The sequence below is a fragment of the Prunus mume genome, linkage group LG8, assembly GCF_029339155.1.
Source record: "Prunus mume cultivar Tortuosa linkage group LG8, ASM2933915v1, whole genome shotgun sequence".
Classification (NCBI taxonomy): Eukaryota; Viridiplantae; Streptophyta; class Magnoliopsida; order Rosales; family Rosaceae; genus Prunus; species Prunus mume.
In genome coordinates this window covers 7631828-7644584 of record NC_142705.1, presented here as the reverse complement: position 1 = coordinate 7644584, position 12757 = coordinate 7631828, and the positions used below count along the sequence as shown (strand labels likewise).

Here is a 12757-nt window from a genome sequence, read left to right as displayed (position 1 = left end):
TTTTGCCAAATCTTCCAGGCACCCCTTCTGTTGTGCACTTAACCTGGCAGTGGCACGACCATATAAAAAAAATATTAAAATCAAATTTGAACCATAAATACCAACTTATTCAATCCCACCAAGAGTTTTAATCCAAATTTAAACCATCATTTTTAGTCAATGGCACATCAAGCGGGTGAATTTGGCCGAATATGCAGGTCGGATTTCATGCTTGACCAAAACAAATAATTTGGACAAGGACTGAAATCATCCTTTCAATTAGAGATCAACCCTTTTTCCTTTGAGTTTCTGAGAGTTTATGGTTAGTTTGAAAATATAATTACCAGTTTAATTCAAGTCCGCGTTTTGTGTTAAAGGAAAGGTTATCCATTTCCCACATTTTGTTTTGCAATATTGTTTTTAGTGTTAGAAAATATCTTTGGCAACTATACATTGTTTATTGCATGAACTCCCAAGTTTAGCGCTCTTATGTTCCTATATAAACCCCATCTGTTTACCCTAATGACACATATATATTTTCTCTTCTCTTCTGCCCTTTTCTAAATGAGCGTTTTTTAATCTTTAGTGTATTGTTCTTGAGTTCTTTTGAGCATTCCTCAATCCTCGAGACTTGTTTTTAACTCTTTTAAGTCCCAAGATTTTCATCCAAAGGATAGAGATCAAGTTGTTTCTCGATACACGTCTTGTTGTATCTTGTTACACCCAGTTCTATATATGCCTCCATCTTCTTGTTTTTTTTTTTTTTAAAAATGAATGATTCTCAGTGAAGAAGAGTTGTTATAACAGAGAAACAATATTGGCGAGGAGGAGCTTGTGCGACATACAGACGCTTCAGGTTAAAATGGAGCCTGAGAAACACACAGATATGGTCGAGAAGAAGGCCTCAATGGAGGTGGAGGGTAGCAGCGAAGCCCCGGAAAAGATCAACAAGATTGCTTTACTTTGTGCTGTGGTTGGCTCAATTATATCCATTATATTTGGCTATGGTAGGCTTTCTCTCTCTTGACAGGATAATACTTGTTCTTTTTACTTTCAATCTGCTAAGGTTTGTGGTTTAATATCTAGATCAATGTAGGTTCTAAAGAATTTGGTTTTCCATGAATTCCATTTTTAACTAACATGGTAATGAAAATTAATTCGAACTGTGAATACAGATACTGGTGTGATGAGTGGAGCCATGATCTTCATCAAAGAAGATCTCAAAATCAACGATGTCGAAGTCGAAGTACTAGCCGGAATTCTCAACATTTGTGCTCTAGTGGGATCTCTAGCAGCTGGAAGAACCTCTGATTATATCGGTCGGCGTTACACTATTGTTGTAGCCTCCATAATTTTCTTAATTGGGTCAATTCTAATGGGGTATGGTCCAAACTATCCTGTGCTGATGACTGGAAGATGCATTGCTGGCATAGGTGTAGGCTTTGCACTTATGATTGCGCCAGTTTACTCCGCAGAAATTTCATCTCCAAGAACCAGAGGCCGTCTAACCGCTCTGCCAGAGCTTTGCATAAGTCTTGGCATCTTACTTGGTTACGTTTCAAATTATGTTTTCGGAAAACTGCCATTGACACTTGGATGGAGACTGATGCTAGGCATTGCTGGAGTTCCTTCAATTGTTTTGGCATTTGGGATTGTCAAAATGCCAGAGTCGACAAGGTGGTTGGTGATGCAGGGCAGGCTAGCAGAGGCCAAGAAAATTTTGTTTCTAATTTCTAACACTAAAGAAGAAGCTGAGGCTCGTTTTTGTGATATCTTGGTTGCTGCTGGACTTGATGAAAATTGTAAGGAAGATGTAATTGAGGTTCCCAATAGCAACAAGGGTGAAGGGGTTTGGAAAGAACTACTTTTGAGGCCAACTCCGCCCGTCCGTCGGATTCTAATCGCAGCCATCGGAATCCATTTCTTTGAGCATGCCACAGGGATAGAAGCTGTTGTGTTATATAGTCCAAGAATTTTCAAGAAAGCTGGGGTTAGAAGCAAAGACAAGTTGTTGCTTGCAACAGTTGGGGTTGGTGTTACAAAGACTTTGTTCATATTGGTAGCCACATTTTTGCTTGACAAAGCTGGCAGGAGGCGCTTATTGTTGACAAGCACTGGTGGCATGATTGTGGCTCTAACAGGATTAGGGTTTTGCTTGACAATGGTAGAGCACTCCAAAGAGCAGCTTACTTGGGCACTAAGCTTGAGCATTGTGGCAGTTTATGTGTTTGTGGTTTTTTTCTCAATTGGGCTTGGGCCCATAACTTGGGTTTACAGCAGTGAGATTTTCCCTTTGAAATTGAGGGCACAGGGAACAAGTATTGGGGTGGCTGTGAACAGACTTACGAATGCTACAATTTCTATGAGTTTCCTTTCAATTTATAAGGCAATTACCATTGGAGGGGCCTTCTTTATGTTTGCAGGCATGGCTGTCTTGGCCTGGATCTTTTTCTATTTCTGCTTGCCAGAGACCAAGGGGAGATCATTGGAAGAGATGGAAATGGTTTTCAGCAAAAGCAAAGATACTAATAAGTCTAGAAATGGTATTGTATGAATGCAATCAAGAATTTATGTACTCTAAGCCAGCGGGATATTGAACTTTTCCACCTCCACCCATGTTGGCAAAGGTTGGAAACCCCAAGGCACCCAATAAAATATTGGTGTAAACCCCTCTCCCGCTATCGCTTGTACTAAAAAAAAAAAAAAGGTTATTAATGCACTCTATGTTTTATCTAAAACCTTAATTATGTGGTGATTACAAGCTTTGCTCATATAGTAAACAGATTACAAACCTTGCTTATCTAGTAAAAGAGTTCAACCCAAAATCTCAAATAGTAGTAATTTACAATAAATTTATAGATGCACAAATTTTCTAAAACAATAATGCTTAAAAATTGATTGTGCTATCAAGAAAGAATCAAGGAGATGGTGTAGCTGGCTGGTGGCCAATGTGTACATGTGGGATTTTATTTTTTGGGGACAACTCTTCAAACAATACAAATTATTTTTATTATTTTTTAATCAATACAACTTTTGGAATAACCCTTCAAATTAACCTACGGGTAAGGTTTAAAAAGAGCCATATGCTGGAAGATGCTCTTACACCTGTATGTAAGGAAAAAGTTGCTAAGACGAGACAAAATATAAATCTATGCTCGATCCTGTGGGTTCCATGAGAGTTGTAAAACATTATAAGCTGCCATTTCTTACTTCTCATATATCATCCTCAGGGATGCATGTGGTTTTGCTGTGTTTGCTTCCATGATATCCTTTCTCTTTGGCTATAGTAAGTTATCTCCTCTTGATTAGTCTTTCCTGAAGCTTTGTAAAGAACTTATTTTAGGTGTGATTGGATTGTCATCCTACAGTTCATATATCCAAGTATAATATTCATAATCATAATAATGGATTATTAAAAATCCAATCTAACATCCTGTAATTTAGACGAATTTTGGATGATTTGGATGTAGAGCAAATTAGGGGAATTTTGGACTGCATTCGTGCGTCGATATAATTTATTGTACAGAAATATATATGATCCACTACTTTATATTGTGGCTACAACTGAATACAATAGGATTTTCTTTCATTGATGTTTCTATTTAGCCCCCAAAATTTTAAAAGTTGAAATGGACTCGAATTGAGAAAACCATACTAAAAGCCAAAAAACTATCTAACGAGCAGAAGTTGATATTATCAACTTTCTAATGTGGGACATTTCTTCACGCTCTCACAGATGGATGGAGCCTCTTTATAAGAGAAAGATAAGATAGTAAGTTGTGCTTTCGAGCAAATGTAGACAGTATGGCTAATGCTCAAATACAATCAATTGTTGTTACTCATTAGGAAAACAATTTGTGTCTGTCTCCTCAGGCATTAGATCATATTTGAGGTAGTTTAAAATTGAAAATGTACAACCTTTTTTCAGAGGAAATAAAGTCTTTTGGCAAATTCGAAAGCAGCAAAACAATAAATTGATTTCAACAGTTCGGTGTGCCAAAAAAGCATTAGAAAATATTTAGGATGACTCTTCAAATTGCCAAATGGTTTACGCATATATATATATATATATAGGAAAGAGGAGATGGGATGAGAGACATTTAATTCTCAATTCAGGTCTTGGTGTTATGAGTGGAGGCGTGCTTCACTTAGAACAAATCGGACTTCTCGAAGCCGTACCAGTGGAAATCATTGCGATAAGCCTAAACATAGGCACTCTAGTGGGGTCCATTGCTGCTGGAAGAGCCTCCGATTATATTGGTCGTCGTTAACGTTATAATAAGGTCCTAACCTCAACTATATTCCTTTACATTGCAATTCTAATGAGCTTTGGTACAGCCATTGCACTCATATGCTGGCTCTTTATTGGCATAGGCATGGGCTTTGCCCCTGTGATTACACCAATTTACATAGCCGAAATTTCACCTCCTAAATCCAGAGGCTTCTTAACCTCTCTACCAGAGATTTGCATCAGCATTGGAATGATGTTAGGGATTGTATCAAGCCGCAGCTTTGACTGGACAGTAGTGAGTGGGAAGCTAAGAAAACTTTACCACTCGTCTCGAACACGAAAGAGGAAGCTGAATTTCGTCTTCGAGATATCCTGGTTGCTGCTGGCCTCGACCGAAAAAATTGCTATGAAGATGTGGTGGAGTTCCTTGATGTTGATGGGAATAGGAGGGGTTGTAGTGGTTTGGAAAGAGCTAGTTCTGAGGCCAAGTCCTAGTGTCCATACAACTTTAGTTGTAGCAATTGGCATCCATTTCTTTGCTCATGCCACGGGCATAGAACCAGTCGTGTTGTATAGAATGTTGAACGATGACGGTACGGTCACTAGAGGCGAGCTCTTTGTTTTTGGCATTCTGGGATTGTTACCATTAACCTCATAATCAAAAAAATTATATGCAACTTGGTAGCCACATGTTTGGTTGACAGAATTGGTAGGAGGCAGCTCTTGTTGACAAGCATTGGGGGTATTTTTGTTACTTTGTCAGCATTGGGCTTAGGTTTAACCAGAGCACTATGAAGGATTTAGCACCTTTAGGAAGGTGGCTATGTGGCTTTCTTCTCACTTGGGATAGGGCCTATAACTTGGATTTATAGCCCTGAGATTTTCCCTTTGAAGTTTTGGGGTGGTTGTGAATAAGGTTATGAATGTTGTAGTTTTAATGGGTTTCGTTTCGGTGTATCGGAGAGATATTGTTGGAGAGGCCTTTTTCATGTTTGCAGGCATATCTGTGTTGGCAGGGTTTTTTTCTTCTATTTCTTCTTGCCAGAGACCAAGGGGAGATCTTTGGAAGAGATGGAAATGCTTTTTCAGGAGAAAGACTAGACTAGAGATTATGATTCTAGAAATGAAGTTGCAAATGGTGTTGGAATGCAGTCAAAAAAAGATGGGTAGAATGTAAATTGGAGAGCAAATTTAGGTGAAGCTGAAATGTATTGTATAAGAAGTTGTTCGTATGCAGTGGATCAATTTGTCCTTATTATTTTTATAGATTTGTTATCTCATCATTTTATTTTAAGAATACGAAGAATGTGACATGTGTTAAATTTGATAAAAGAGAATGTGCAAACATAAATCTTAGTTATGTAGAAAAGTTTAAGGATACATAGAATAAATCAATTAAATTGTGTTATAATGTACGTATACAAAATTTGCTACTAATATATAAGTACGCAAGTTTTGTTCATTTTAATTTAACAAATATGAATTGGGCCCCTAAAATAGAAAGTTAACAAATCAAATCCATCAATAAATCTTGCCCACACGACACCTACAAACAAGGAGAACCTTGGGCAAATTCACACCCACCCCATCCTCTCATCAACCCCACTTTCCCCACATAGCTCCCTCTTTTCCCTCATCAGGCAGAGGTTTGAGGAAGGAGAGCAAGGTGTTTAATTAAGCCCTTGACTCTAAGTCTCTCTCTTTTTTTCCCCCTTTTCTTCTCTCTGTTATGTAACATACACATACCCATGAGGAAGCTTTGTCCAAATATTGATAAAGAAGATGGCCTTGAGACTGTTCTTGAGGTCCCTATACCAGAAGAGATGTTCACAAGCATGGGAAGCAATGTGCAGTTGCGATTGCAAAACATGATGACATGGATGAAGGCTCAAACCTCCGACAAATGGTCGGCCCCAGTCATCGCGGGACGGCTGAATGAGCTACGGTTCTTGCTATACCTTGTAGGCTCTCCTCTTATCCCTCTTCAAGTTCAGTTGGGTCATTCCATCCACCGTCCAGTTAGAGATTCTTCCATTGTAAGAACCATCAATCCTTCTCATAGTTGTTATATTTTTTTCTTGTTGCACATGTGATGTGCAAGTAAAAAAGGTGGATGACCTAAAAATATTTGACTTTTTCGTTAACACGTTCACGGTCATTCGTGCCCATTGTATTACTAGATACTAACAATGCATTTAGCCATAGCCACATCATTTAGTGCCACGAATGTCAATGGCTATAATGTACATTTCTTGTAGTGGTTCCATTACTTTTGAAACAAATTCATTTATTTACAGAGAGATGTCACATGGATTTCATCTTTTTCAATGATGTTTAAGATACAAATACAAAATGACTATAGATTATTATATAACATAAGCCATCATGAATTTTCCCTTGCTTAAAATCCCAATAATAATTGGACTCAAAATGTTACAGCAAGCTTCAACAGCCAAATACATAGTGCAACAGTACACCGCTGCAACAGGAGGCCAAGCAGCATTGAACTCGGTGAACAGCATGTGTGTGACCGGAGAGGTTAAGATCAGTGCGTCGGATTTTCAACAAGGGGACGTGAGCCTAGAGGTGAAAAGGAGCTCGGCTGAGAGCGGCGGCTTCTTGCTGTGGCAAAAGAACCCGGACTTATGGTGCTTAGAGCTTGTTGTTTCTGGCTGCAAGGTCATCTGTGGAAGCAATGGCAAGCTTTCATGGCGGCATTCCTCTAACCAACAAACACCCATCTCTCAAGGCCCCCTAGACCCTTGCGCCGTTTTCTTCAGGTATATATATATATGTACTTATATGATCTTCAACATTTTCTTGTTTTCTTTGAACAAAATACCTAACAAACTTTGTATCATGAATAAAACTATTTGTACCGTAACTTTTATGAACAAAAGACAGTGAGGGGGTCAATTGACCCCTAATGATGTAGTGATGAGTCAATGTGCATGCAATTTTTATATGAAATATGAACATTTTGTAGGGTTTGGACCCAAGGGCCACCGCCAATTTATTTGCGGATGCAATGTGCATCGGCGAAAAGATCATCAATGACGACGACTGCTTCATCCTCAAGCTGGACACAAGCCCAGCAATTCGAGAGACACAGAGCGGCCCAAACTACGAGATAATCCACCACACAATATGGGGATACTTCAGCCAGCGCTCGGGGCTCCTCGTACAATTCGAAGACTCGAGGCTGCTGAGGATGACCAACAAAGCGGACGACACAGATGTGTTCTGGGAGACGAGCACTGAGTCTGTGATACAAGATTACAAGTACGTTGACTCCGTCAACATTGCTCACAGTGGGAGAACTAGGGTTAAGGTTTTCAGATATGGCGAGCAGTCTGCAAACCACAAGAGGGAGATGGAGGAGACGTGGAAGATCGAAGAGGTGGATTTTAATATTTGGGGTTTGACCATGGAGAGCTTTTTGCCTCCTGCAGACATAAAGAAGCAAGGGTGAGATGATAAATTTTCTTCTTCTTTTTTTGTTTTGAAATTAAAGAGATAGCTAAAAGAAAACTTGTGTATATACTAGTGAGTGAAAAGCGATATATGTATGGCAAAATGATGAACAGGTTTTGTAACAACAGTTTTGTTTGAGCTGCTTAATTAAATTGAATTTTCTGTTAATTTGTACACATTGTTTGCTGGGAGAGAGTAGATCATACAGCCAGCTTCTGATCGAGGAAGTTGATACCTATAGCATGTATATGAGTTCTTAAAGTTGGAAAAGAAGGGTAGTATTAAATATTTGAAGTATGGTGAAGTTGAGTATCTAGTTGTCAAGTTCGTTTTGTGTTTGTTGTCTATATCATCCGAAATTATATAAAGGAATCAACTTGGATGCAACCTGGTTAACTGGCCTAATCCCACGTTAGCTCTAAGATTGTTTTTGGACATTGAGGATGTAATTTTATGTAATAACTAATAATAACATGAGATGTTTGTAAGGAGCTTTTAGCTCAAGTGATTAAAAATAATTATTCACGCACCTGAAATCTTGTGTTTAATTCCGCTGTCTAAATATCACGTGTATAAAAATAAAAAAACATAAAATGCGTATAATCTTGAATTCTTATAAACTCATTTGTTCTGACTTTGTATCATCCATGTCGGTTATTCTGGAAAGAAAAAAAAACCACGGCGACAAACAAACAACAACAACTTCTTTTCCACGTGCATAAATATTCTTATATTGCTTTACATGCATAACTCTCAAGCTTGGCAAACGTCTTCGTGGTCCTCCCTGATTGGTGTCCGTAGGGTGCCGTGAGACGCAGACAGGTGTCCGAAGAAAATCGCCATATCTTCCCTGATTTGGAAAACTGTCGGGGATCTCGGCCGGCCCAGACTTTCTGCATCAGGACGATGTTACCATCAGCCGCCACGTGTGCGATCCTGCCATCCCTTGAATGCCACGTATTCGCATTCTTCTGGATAGAAACAGGCCACGTAACATTACGTGGTGAAGTTGCTCACACCAAACCTCTTCATGCGATTGGCTGGTGAGGCAATCAGTCAATGAGTCATGTGACCTACCAAATCAAATGTGTGTATATATATATATAAGCCTGCCTGCCTTCCTTTTACGTGGATCTCTATGGCCATATTTCATTTTCTCAAACACCTGCAGAAATATCATTAGGCTTTGTCTCTTCTTCCTTCTTCTTCTTCTTCTCTCTGTCTCTATCTCTCTCTATCTGTTCAAATGATGGAAGATTCATCAAACGTACGGATTGATAGGAAAACATCAATAGAAACTGAGCCAAGAACGCTGGGGTTTGATCAAATTCAGTTTGCAAGGGTATGTTTAATGAAAACTTTCTGGGTCTTTTTTTTTTTTGCTGAAAAATGTTTTCTGGGTTTTTTTCAAACATGCATATATATAAGCGTTGATATCAGAAGAAATAATTGCTTTTAACCACTTAGAATACATGTCGCAACTGGACACACACACACACACATATATATGTTGGTTTTACTTCTTCTTTTTTCTGGTTTTTTCGTATGAGTTTTAATTTATTTGCCTTTGTAGTCTTTCTGGATTTGGTGATCATGGTGTTCATATATGCAGGAGGCAGCTAGGTATGTGCTGAAAACAAAGAATATAGAAGAAGCAATGAGCATTTTCACAGAGGTGGGCGTGGTTTATGGATGAACATATATAATTAATTAGAGATACCGCATTACATGAGCTAATTAACTCATAATTTTTGCAGGGTTTGGTGCCAGTGGTGAGTTCGATTAACCAAAATGGTGACGAAATGATAGATTCGGTTGAGGAACTTGAGTACTCGGAAGATAATTATATAAGATCACAAGGGCCGAGGGACTGTGTCTCAGCGCCTTTTTAATTTAGCTGCCTTTGTGATCATTTGATTGCTGTGCTCTGAATGTTAAAAATATTGTACAGGATGGAATTTTTTTTTTCCTTGCTCCATTAGTCTCTGTATAATTTGTGTCTCATGAATTGAGGTCGGATCTTGTCTTGTTTCCTTAATCTATTTTGATCTGCTTTGTCTTGTAAATTTTTCTCTTGCGTCATCATTTTCATATCACGTTTCTATTTATGGGGACGCTGCGTTATTTCTATAAACTTAAATTTTGAACCATTAAGTGTTTAAAATAATCTTAAAATTCTCGTATTGTGCACAATGCAGCTGCATGTGAGAGATGATGCTAACTTGATATACATGGATGGATTCATTCCGTGACAACTTTGATAACTTGTGTAGCATAAGAGCATCTCCACTCACAAGGGCTAAGTCTAAGGCAAGGGTAAGCAATGATTGTCACTATTTACATAAATAGTGTCAGCCTTGTCATTTGCAAATCCACCCATGAGGGCAAGGTATAGGGCAAGTTAAAGGCAAATACTATTCATTGTACTTCATTTCCTTTTTTTTTTATACTTTAAACCATTAATTTTGATAATCTTTTGTAATAAATTTTTGGATAAAAAAATATTGGATGTAGAAGAATTGTATGAAGATTTGGTGTGGAAAGTGAATAATGTGAGTGGAGACTAAAAAATATTGGATAAAGAATAATTGTATGAAGATTTGGTGTGGAAAGTAAATAAAATGGTTAGGTATTTTATAGGGAAAAAATAAAGAATTTTTTGGTATTTTTTTTTTAAAAAAATTCAAAATGTTTTGAATTTTTTGCAAGCCAAAAAGCGATGACCGTCTATATTTTTGGGAAAAAACGATCGGAGGCGTCTCTGTTGCGACACGTGGCACAACAAAAAATTTTTTGAATTTCCGTGCAGCGTCCACAAAACTCGGTGAAGCCAGAGACTGCCCTTGGGCCTGCCGGCTGGTGGGACCCAAGGCTTGCCCGCAGCCTGTGTGGAATCTGGCGAGGCTTTAGGAGGCCTTCGCCGGGTTATTGCCTAGCGCTAGACATGCTCTAAGGGGAGCTAGAATTGTATTGTAAGATTGGAAGGTCGAGATAAAAAACATAAGTATATTAAATACATATAAATGTTTAAAACACATGTTAGAATTAAATTTTTTAAAAAAAAATTAATCATATTTAATTGTTTTTAAAGAAACTATTAATTTAAATTACATGTTGTCTATTAATAAGTTATATATATTACATTATATAATATAGGGAAAAGGTAAAAAGAAATGGAGGGTGATTTACTTTTGTCCTCGGGATTGCGAAAGCCCTGTTTCCCACTGGGCTATAATCCCAAGGAGAGAATCTCAGATGATATGGGGAACCATTTCTCTCTTAGAGTTTGCGTTACTCCGTGCCTATTTCACCTCTTTGCTTAACTGCTAGCCTGATTGCGCCGCCTATCACCTCTTTGCTTTCTTGCATCCCAAAACTTATTCCATGTCTACTATCCCCTATTATCTTATATGAATGTGTAGTAAGCGGGGAGTTTTTTTTTTATTGGGCAAGAAAACAAATCCACAAAGAAAACCTTTTGCGGACATCAATTTTTAATTCATTTCAATATCGAATCCTCCTTCCTTCCATGCCATGAATCTCTCTCTCTCTCTCTCTTGATCCATACTCATTCTTACACAGATTTGGTGTAGCAAGCACACACTCTAAAAACAATCTCTTCTATCATTTCAATTGCACGAATTCCACCTTCATCAACAAGCATAATTCACACTGTTGCCATGGCAGAATCCTTCCCTCCAGATCTCTTCCTTCCCTAGTGATTAAAAGTTAAAACTCAGCTAACTCATTTCATAAAAATAAAAAATAAAATAAATTTCAGCTAACTCAAAAGGTCTCTCAAATCAATTGTATATGGTATGGGCTTGTTTAATGAATTTGGGTTTTTTTCCACTTTGCTTTTCTGTTTTGGGCTGGCTGTTCTTGGGCCTTCAGCTCTTGACGAAAGAGACAAAACAATGAATCCAAATGCATACACTACATTGTTTCCTCCTCCAACTTCTATAGTTGTTTTTTGATCTTCTTGTAAGTGCTAATATCAATCCTGTTACTTGTGGTCCAAGCCAAAAAAAGAAAAAGATGTTATTACTTGTGGAATTCTTCCCAGCCATACATTCGCATTCATCCTGCATTTCCTTTGAATATAATTGACAATGGTGGTGTTTTTTCTCCCTCGATTACTGGAGTGAAAAATTGTCATAATTCTAATATTATGGGCCTTAATTCATTCTCTCTTCAAAAAGCAGGTCTGCAAATGAAGCAAGTCAGTGGGGCAACTCAAATTGTTAACTCAAATCAAAGTGGGCATCAAGGTCTATCATGGAAGACTAAGGCTCGAGCAACCCAATTGGTATCTAAGGCCCACAAAAGGGTGAAGAGAACATGCAGCAATCGGAGCTGTACACTATTCAATTGTAGGTTGATACAGAGGCGGGGTTCGTAGGGCTACCCCATCAATTTCAATGAGACTAGTGGATTGGAATGTGCGGGGGCTTGGGAACCCCTACACATTCCATGCTATAAGACAATTTCTTATTGTGCAAAGACTCTAGCTAACCTCTTGATGATCATTTTGCTTGAGATGATTTATAGTGTTCAAAACACCTTTGTTCATGTCTTGTCCATTCCTGATAATCTCTTGCTTTTGAGCCCATGCTTTCAGTCAACAAACAATGACGAAAAAAAGAGCCAAAGGTTGTTGTGATGCTTGATATCAATATGGCATATGATCGAGTTGAATTTTCTTATTGTCTTCGTTCCCAGTTTGTGTCTTATTGTACCCATGCTAAGTTTGCTCTAGGTAGTGTGTCTTCAGACGCTTGGCTTGAAGAAGGTCCGCCAAGTTGACATTGTTATTTTGGTTTTGTTTTGCGTTTTGTTTGTAGCCCTTATGGAGTGTGTGACATTCTTTTTCCTTCATCTCAGATTTTTCCCATTGGATTTTATGAGGCAAGATTTTGATGAGGCACGTTGTTCGCTCGAGTCTATAACCTTTGACAATTAAATGAAACAGTAGTAATTAAAAAAAATAAAAATTCCTACATTTCCTTTAAAGACTTAATATATCATCTAAAAGGGCTAGCTTAATGTAATTCTTAGATTTATATATCTCAC

At 38.1% G+C, this 12757-nt stretch overlaps 3 protein-coding genes across 3 annotated transcripts; all 3 read left to right on the top strand.

Annotated features, from left to right (window-relative positions):
- Nucleotides 1-461: 461 nt before the first annotated feature.
- Nucleotides 462-2723, top strand: PMT6 (Major facilitator superfamily protein). Its single transcript, XM_008243427.3, has 2 exons — nt 462-986; nt 1155-2723. The coding sequence occupies exons 1-2, from the start codon at nt 842-844 to the stop codon at nt 2531-2533; spliced, it is 1524 nt and encodes a 507-aa protein (XP_008241649.2). The 5' UTR covers nt 462-841; the 3' UTR covers nt 2534-2723.
- A 3088-nt stretch (nt 2724-5811) lies between these two features.
- Nucleotides 5812-7860, top strand: LOC103340062 (uncharacterized). Its single transcript, XM_008243428.3, is given in 4 exon segments — nt 5812-6246; nt 6650-6956; nt 6959-6990; nt 7197-7860. Coding segments are annotated over 4 exon segments (1113 nt in total). The 5' UTR covers nt 5812-5958; the 3' UTR covers nt 7683-7860.
- Nucleotides 7861-8804: 944 nt separating this feature from the next.
- On the top strand, nt 8805-9722 carry LOC103340063 (uncharacterized). The gene is made up of 3 exons (XM_008243429.3): nt 8805-9026; nt 9297-9359; nt 9442-9722. Exons 1-3 carry the CDS (start codon nt 8931-8933, stop codon nt 9574-9576), a joined length of 294 nt encoding a protein of 97 aa, XP_008241651.2. The 5' UTR covers nt 8805-8930; the 3' UTR covers nt 9577-9722.
- The last annotated feature ends 3035 nt before the right edge of the window (nt 9723-12757 follow it).